At 40.7% G+C, this 9,000-nt stretch overlaps 2 protein-coding genes across 2 annotated transcripts in view; one reads left to right on the top strand and one right to left on the bottom strand.

The window, feature by feature from the left end:
• LOC307157034 (transmembrane protein 181-like) overlaps positions 1-6,142 on the top strand; it is a gene marked incomplete at its 5' end in the record, with an annotated part of 7,145 nt that extends 1,003 nt beyond the window's left edge. The window contains 9 exons of the mRNA XM_079868779.1: positions 438-568; positions 765-856; positions 934-991; positions 2,000-2,102; positions 2,925-2,976; positions 3,107-3,189; positions 3,917-4,006; positions 4,100-4,166; positions 4,788-6,142. Of these exons, the coding sequence (XP_079724905.1) occupies positions 438-568; positions 765-856; positions 934-991; positions 2,000-2,102; positions 2,925-2,976; positions 3,107-3,189; positions 3,917-4,006; positions 4,100-4,166; positions 4,788-4,872 (761 nt within the window). The 3' untranslated portion in view covers positions 4,873-6,142. The remainder of the gene's footprint in view (positions 1-437; positions 569-764; positions 857-933; positions 992-1,999; positions 2,103-2,924; positions 2,977-3,106; positions 3,190-3,916; positions 4,007-4,099; positions 4,167-4,787) is intronic.
• LOC307158026 (dynein light chain Tctex-type 1-like) overlaps positions 6,049-9,000 on the bottom strand; it is an 8,035-nt gene continuing 5,083 nt past the window's right edge. Inside the window, exons 4-5 of the mRNA XM_079870157.1 lie at positions 6,790-6,867; positions 6,049-6,283 (exon numbers count right to left, since the gene is read on the bottom strand). Of these exons, the coding sequence (XP_079726283.1) occupies positions 6,213-6,283; positions 6,790-6,867 (149 nt within the window). The 3' untranslated portion in view covers positions 6,049-6,212. The remainder of the gene's footprint in view (positions 6,284-6,789; positions 6,868-9,000) is intronic.

Raw genomic sequence — 9,000 nt, 5'->3', positions numbered from 1 at the left:
CTCACACACTCTCGCGCACACACACACACACACACACACACACTCACACTCACTCTTACACACAAACACACTCTCTCACACATATACACACACACACTCTCTCAAACACACACTCACACAATTTTTCTCACACTCTCTTTTCACACACACAAACACACACTCACACATACACAAACACACACTCTCTCACACACTCTCTCACACACTCTCTTACACACTCTCTCACACACTCTCACATGCACTCACATACGCACACACTCACTCTCTCTCACACTCATTCTTACACACACACACACACACACACTCGCACACTCTCTCACACTCACACACACTCTCTCACACATACACACACACACATACACACACACACACACACACACACACACACACACACACGCACGTCTCATTGACTGATGTTGTATTCCTCCATGTTTTAGATCCCTTCTTCCCGCTGTCGTTCCTGGTGAACAGCTGGTTTCCGGGAACGCTGGACGCCTTCTTCCAGGCTGTGTTTCTGTGTGCGCTCCTGCTGTTCTGGCTGTGTGTGTATCACGGCATCCGAGTGCAGGTGTGTTCCCAACACTCGCAGATATTCATGAGCAACAATAAATCATGTTTAATATCTGAAGTCTTCAATCATGATGTCATGACTCTCTCCACAGTCATTCCGGCTCTGAGAATGTGCTTTCATGTTGATTTTGAAGAGCACAAATTCTGGATTCCTTCACACAACATCTAAATGTGTTCTGATGTTTCATCTTCAGGGCGAGAGGAAGTTCCTGACGTTTTACCTGCCCAAGCTGATCATCGTGGGGCTGTTGTGGTTATCGGCCGTCACGCTGGGGATCTGGCAAACGTAAGAAACACCCGGCTCTGGTTAGTGTAACTGCTAATGCATCATGGGATTATTATCATTTTTGTTGTTATTATTAGGGTGAATGAGCTTCAGGATCCCACGTATCAGTACAAAGTGGACATCCAGAACTTCCAGGTGAGTTTCTGTCGGCCCAACACCTCAGTCTAAATAAAATACTTCAATGAGTTAATACGTAATTTCATCACATTACTCAAATTTCATTGTTGAGAGAAAAAAAAAAGTCACGTTTTAATATTACATTCAGAAATGATGTGAAATACTCCTAAATAAAACGAGATGTTAACATTATAAACACTATAAAAATGCATTTTAGTTCCTGTCACTCCACAAAAAAATCATTTTACGTTTAACAGAACTAAGAACAGAAATTAAAAATATAGTGGCATTCGTTATAAATGACACGCATTATAAACGCCAAGCCTGAACTAATGCATGTGTGAAATGTGATATAGAGATTAACATTTCTCTCTCATTCACACAAATACAAATGTGTGTTTATTAATGCGGTTAATATCGTGACAGCGTGATAAACACGACTTTTATTTTTAAAGTCAGCATGAAATCGAAGTTGTGCTGGTGTTTACTTCTGAAATGTGGGCGGGGCTTGATTGTATCTGTGTGGAACTGATTGGATGGTTGTGGTTTGCTATTGGCTGATCTCATGTGAGTGACAGGTTATAGCCCCGCCCACATCATCAGAGACGAGAAAAGATTCTGCAAGAGGAACTTATTCTGATTCGAGATTATTAACACAATGATGTGCACCGATAAATCATTTAGAATAAACACTGCAATACTCCATAAAAAAATAAGAATTGTCAATTTTGATTTCATGCTGACTGGGAAATGAGTAACACGTTACAATAAGGTTCATTAATTAATGTATTAACTAACATGAACTAACCATGAGCAATACATTTGTTACAGTATTTATTAATCTTTGTTAATGTTAGTTAATAAAAATACAGCTGTTCATTGTTTGTTCATGTTAGTTCACAGTGCATTAACTAATGTTAGCAAATACAACCTTTGATTTTAATAACGTGTTAGTAAATGTTGAAATAGTAAATGTTGGTTAACATGAACTAAGATTAAAATGTGATGTGTGTGTGTTTGCTGCAGGGCATGAAGATCTTCTTCCTGCTGGTGGTGTGTGTGTATGTCCTGTACCTGGTGTTTCTGGTGGTGCGCGCCTGCTCTGAGCTGAAGAACATGCCGTACACAGGTAACACACACTCCTGACACCAGGAACACCTCAGCCGTGTTGCTTTTAAAAGTAATGCATTACAATATTGCGTTACTTTATGAAATGTAGTGCGTTACGTTACTTTTGCGTTACTTTTTCTCCCCTGGGCTGGACTTGCTTGTTTGATTTTTAATAACAACTAAAAAAGTTGTATTTTTGGCAAATGTAAAGGCCCTTTCACAGCGACAGTGAGGAGAATAATCCTCAGGATGAAGGAGATGCAGATTTAACCCTTTCAGCTTCTGTTATTCTGGATTAAAGAACAATAGGAGACAGGAGAAGTTCAACTCTCTTATTTCTAAATCATTAGTATAAACTTATTAGTATGGGTGAATTAGATCATTGAAGGTCAGTTAATAAAGTGAGATTAAATACATAAAGCTTATTTGTGTTATTTAATATAGTTAATTATAAAAGTTGTGTGTAAAATTTTGACATTGCTTTTTACTGTTTTCATTCATTTTGAGGAATACTGAATGTTTTCGTGCGAGCGAGACGAGTAAAAGCATGATCACATTTAGTCTAGAACTATAATAACCATCATGCGCGCGCACACACACACACACACACACACACACACACCTCACTTTATTTCTCTCAACATGAGGACAGGAGAGCTGTCAGTCAATAAATGTGCACAAGTAACTTAGATATTTTGTTATAAACTGAAAAAGTAATGCGAGACTTTACTAGTTACTTGAAAAGTAATCTGATTACATAACTCAAGTTACTTGTAATGAGTTCCACACAACACTGCACGTCAAGCATTAACATGTCCCACGTCTTTATCCGTGTGCTCAGATCTGCGGCTGAAGTTCCTGACAGCGCTGACGCTGGTGGTGCTGGTGATCAGGTAATACACACTTTAATGTACATGCTATATTCTGGGCAAATCTAGTCATGTGATCATTTATGCATATGCAGGAGATGTAAATGACATTGAGATGGTCATGTGTTGTAATTCCCTGTTCCTCTTTCATCAGTGTGGTTATACTGTACCTGAGATTCGGATCCAAGGCCTTGCAAGACAACTTTGTAGCTGAACTTTCCACCCACTACCAGAATTATATCCTTTAATTGCAGGATTGTGTGAGATCATCCCCTCTTTAGTTATGTTTAAAGTGCCCTATTATGCTATTGTAAAGTGCTAATTTTAGGTTAGGAGTCTCTTACAAAAGATTCACATGCATCAGAGATCAAAAAACACTTTAATTCTCTAATAATCTCTATTTCAGCATCAGCTCATTTTCTCTCAGTGTCTGAAACGCTTCGTTCGGAGATTCAGTCTCTCTAAGCTCCGCCTCTCTGAGAGCTGCTCTGCTGTGATTGGTCAGAAAGCAAACGCTCATTATCATATCTGAATCTCAGCTCTTGATCTCAGTGATGCGAACAGTAACGATGGCGTGGGTTTCACCGTATCGATCTCAGAAAACAGCGTCTTCTCCACACGAACAACACGAACCAAACTCTTCCAGTCTCAGATACACTACAGTGTTTGAGGGCGGGGCTAAGAGACGCTGCTCAGCCAATCAGGACCAGAGGCGGACATTATGCAAATTAGTTACATGTGAGATGGAATCACTGACTCGTTTCAGCAGATCAGAATCACTGCTTTCTTTTAGGAGACTTTATTTGATCTTTGAAACTTTGCAGAGCTTTCACATTCACGAACCGCTCGATTTCAGGGAATGTTTGAAAGAGCAAAATGAGGCACTTTAGAAATGACTATAAAATGGTGTAAGCGTTAATAAAAAAGCAACTCATCTGAAGTTTTCCTGAACGTTTTTCTCCACCGGCTGAATTTCTGTCCTTCTACGGCCTCCTGAACTTCTATCTCTACACATTAGCGTTCGTCTACTCGCCCTCCAAGAACGCTCTTTACGGTGAGCTGATCTGCACTTTAACATCGAGTGTTATTTCACACTGACTCCTTCATCACTGACTCCTTTGTCATGGAAATGTTTTCCCTTTCCCAGATTCCCAACTGAAAGACAATCCTGCTTTCTCCATGCTCAATGACTCGGACGACGAAGTCATTTACGGGTACGTTCCCTGCGTCAGATCCACAGTCAAACCAACATGTATTCAGACACCTTCAACATTTCTCACATTATCAGTTTATTCGCTATAGTTTAGATTCGTTATAGTTTAGAGAACGGTAATGAAATATGAGCAGAACTCAGTGGATATTTGACTGGTTTTGTCCGTCCTTCTGTTAGACTGTCTCACACATGAATTATGTTGAATATCTGTCAGCTGTTAAATTTAACTACACAATTAGATAATACCAGTTTAGCTCAACCAATCACCAAGCAATGCTTCATTGTGTTCAGTCTGTGTGTAAAAAGAGCATTAGCAATTAAAGACAACACACTTCAGCAGAACATGATCAGCTCAAAGTGTCGGAATAATATTTGCTCCCAAATTTTTATATATTTTACTGATATGAAGGATTTTTGTGTGTAATATGTCACAGTTATTTTAATTATTTAATTATACACAATTATTTTGCTCTCCTCACTTGCATTAATGAACTATAGTGAACTAGTATAAATGATATCTGGTGTCTGTATAATTTTTGGTTTGACTGTAAACCGGTTTAAAACGATTGTTTCAGATCAAGCTCTTCTTATTGTAAGACTTTGTGTGTGTGTGTGTGTGTAGGAGCGATTATGAAGAAATGCCTCTTCAAAATGGCCGCGCCATCAAAGCCACCGCCAAATACCAGGACGAGAGCGAAACCGACTGAATCTGGTGTGACTCCGGATCGCTCCTGTCTGTCTGAATCTGGTGTGACTCCGGATCGCTCCTGTGTGTCTGAGGGTTGTATATAGACTCGTTGTTGAAATGACGCCAGTCTCGTTATATACTGTGTAAATATACAGGCCTATATATTTTTAGAGGTAAAGTGATGTTTTTGAATGTAACTCCAGTGGAAGAAGCAGCTCCAGCCGCCCTGATGATGATGAAGATGATGATGATGATGAGACCCGTCTGTCTTTAGCCTCAGTGAGTGTCAGTGAAAGGCAGCGTGCAAATATCAATTATACATCTGATCTAAATACTGTTGAACCACTATATCCAGGGTGACTTACGTTAAAAAATGGCCAGATTGTATTTCACCTCTAAACTAAAAAGAGAAAAGGAATGAATGTATATATTTTTCTTGACGGGGATAAAAAGTTTTTGGGTTTTTTTTGGTGCATTGTGACATAATGAAGCACTATGATCTAATCAACAACAGTAAACACTGAATTCTGTAACAAAAATGCCTTGATGTGCGCTTACAACCCCAAATGTTTAATTTTACAAATAATATTTTGTTCCTGCTGATTTCTTGCAGCGCACTTACATGTTTAACTCATGAAAATAATGCAACTATAAAAAATATTAAGGTCCAAACAATTTCTACCCAATGCATATTTTTATTTTTTTGCATTTTGGAGTGAAGTATGACCTGTGCGTGTCATGTGATTTGCACTTAGGAAGTTTTCTGATGTTTTCTGGCTCGTTTGAGCCGATCTCCAGATCTCATGTGAATCTCTTTTTCTTTTTTCTTTTTTTTATAAAGAAATCAAGCCTTGTGTTCTTTTCGTTTTACATTCCAAAAGCCTTCTTTTCTCACATTCCTTTTTTTTTTTTGTGCCTGTATTTATTTTGTGGGTGTCAATCACTTAATGAAATCCTTCGGTTTCCTCAGTTGTTGATCCGTCAGATCTGTGTAAATGTTCGTTCTCTTCATTTGACTGGAGCTGTAATGATGTTTGGATGGAGGATCCGCCTGTAACGGTGCAGAAATGTTTTGCTTTACAGATAAACATTTACTTGAGTTTGAAAAAGGTGGTTGACGTTTGATGCACTGATTCATTAGTGTAATATGGTCAGGGTCAGCAGGTCCAGTCTGTGCCTTCAGTGTGTGCACAAGATCACTCCTCAGCCCAGACGCTCAAGCCAGAGACGTTTCTGTTTGTGAAAACTGTCTGAGAGAATAAAACCTGCAGAGATTTTTAAGACGTGAACTTGTGTGTGCTTTTATTGTACTTATTTTGACTTCATATAATGCAAGTTGAACACGTCAGGTGATGGTGTTTAAATGGCGAGTCCGAACACACTGACGATGCAGAACAAGTATTTATTCTCCCATCTGACGGTGCAGCTGCCTGAAGAAGAGCACAGGTCAACATTACACAGGAACCGTATCTTGCATTGTCATTCAATATTACTCTGCTTTTAAACACAATTGCAAAAAGTTTGATAGTTAACTACAAAATAAGAATCAATAATACGCTATGATAGTGCAGTGCAAAAAAAAAAAAAAAAAAAATTGTAATGTGACATTGCATATTCATTTGCATATTCATAGAGCCGCGCATACTAAATGAGGCAAGGGTGTCGAGTTACATTCAAGATATTTTAAAGGGAAAAAATGCTTAAATATGTCATTGTGGTGATCAAAGATGAGTTTTAATGGATAAAATGATTGACTACAGGGTGATTTTAACATTATACCTCTAAAACTATTTGGCTATTTGGTATTAAATATCTGCAAACATGGTATTTTTGTGCTTTAGAACAGTCCAAAAAAATGACGTTTAATTCAAAACAGGTGTATATTATGTCACACACACACACATATATATATATATATATTATGCTGGAGTCGTACCGTCAGTAGTGCTGTCCCAGAAGCAGGAGGAGGCCGACTGAAGACCAGCGCCGTTCTTCTGCATGATGATGCATGTGACTGAGGAGAGAAGAGAAGAAGATCAGTGAAGATCAGTGAGGTTCTCCAGATGTTCTGCTGACACACAGATGTTCTGCTGACACACAGATGTTCTCCTGACACACAGATGTTCTCCTGACACACAGATGTTCTCCTGACACACAGATGTTCTGCTGACACACAGATGTTCTCCTGACACACAGATGTTCTGCTGACACATGTTCTGCTGACACACAGATGTTCTGCTGACACATGTTCTGCTGACACACAGATGTTCTGCTGACACACAGATGTTCTCCTGACACACAGATGTTCTGCTGACACACAGATGTTCTCCTGACACACAGATGTTCTGCTGACACACAGATGTTCTGACACACAGATGTTCTGCTGACACACAGATGTTCTGCTGACACACAGATGTTCTGCTGACACACAGATGTTCTCCTGACACACAGATGTTCTGACACACAGATGTTCTGCTGACACACAGATGTTCTCCTGACACAGATGTTCTGCTGACACACAGATGTTCTGCTGACAAACAGATGTTCCCTGACACACAGATGTTCTGCTGACACAGAGATGTTCTCCTGACAACACAGATGTTCTCCTGACACACAGATGTTCTGCTGACACACAGATGTTCTGCTGACACAGATGTTCTCCTGACACACAGATGTTCTGCTGACACACAGATGTTCTGCTGACACACAGATGTTCTCCTGACACACAGATGTTCTGCTGACACACAGATGTTCTGCTGACACACAGATGTTCTCCTGACACACAGATGTTCTCCTGACACACAGATGTTCTGCTGACACACACATGTTCTCCTGACACACAGATGTTCTGCTGACACAGAGATGTTCTCCTGACAACACAGATGTTCTCCTGACACACAGATGTTCTGCTGACACACAGATGTTCTGCTGACACACAGATGTTCTCCTGACACACAGATGTTCTGCTGACACACAGATGTTCTGCTGACACACAGATGTTCTCCTGACACACAGATGTTCTGCTGACACACAGATGTTCTGCTGACACACAGATGTTCTCCTGACACAGATGTTCTCCTGACACAGAGATGTTCTCCTGACAACACAGATGTTCTCCTGACACACAGATGTTCTGCTGACACACAGATGTTCTGCTGACACACAGATGTTCTCCTGACACACAGATGTTCTCCTGACACACAGATGTTCTGCTGACACACAGATGTTCTGCTGACACACAGATGTTCTCCTGACACACATGACACATGTTCTGCTGACACACAGATGTTCTGCTGACACACACATGTTCTGCTGACACACAGATGTTCTGCTGACACACAGATGTTCTCCTGACACACAGATGTTCTGCTGACACACAGATGTTCTGCTGACACACAGATGTTCTGACACACAGATGTTCTCCTGACACACAGATGTTCTGCTGACACACAGATGTTCTGCTGACACACAGATGTTCTGACACACAGATGTTCTCCTGACACACAGATGTTCTCCTGACACACAGATGTTCTCCTGACACACAGATGTTCTGCTGACACACAGATGTTCTCCTGACACACAGATGTTCTGCTGACACACAGATGTTCTCCTGAGACACACGTTCTGCGGACACACAGATGTTCTCCTGACACACAGATGTTCTCCTGACACAGATGTTCTGCTGACACACAGATGTTCTCCTGACACACACATGTTCTCCTGACACACAGATGTTCTGCTGACACACAGATGTTCTCCTGACACACAGATGTTCTGCTGACACACAGATGTTCTCCTGACACACACGTTCTGCGGACACACAGATGTTCTCCTGACACACAGATGTTCTCCTGACACAGATGTTCTGCTGACACACAGATGTTCTCCTGACACACAGAATTTCTGCTGACACACAGATGTTCTCCTGACACACAGATGTTCTGCTGACACACAGATGTTCTGCTGACACACAGATGTTCTCCTGACACACAGATGTTCTGCTGACACACAGATGTTCTGCTGACACACAGATGTTCTGCTGACACACACATGTTCTGCTGTTCTCCTGACACACAGATGTTCTCCTGACACACAGATGTTCTCCTGACACACAGATGTTCTCCTGACACACAGATGTTCTGCTGAC

The sequence above is a fragment of the Squalius cephalus genome (assembly GCF_949319135.1).
Source record: "Squalius cephalus genome assembly, chromosome: 4".
Classification (NCBI taxonomy): Eukaryota; Metazoa; Chordata; class Actinopteri; order Cypriniformes; family Leuciscidae; genus Squalius; species Squalius cephalus.
Note: the sequence above shows the minus strand (reverse complement) of the source record. Positions and strands in the feature narration are given on the sequence as shown.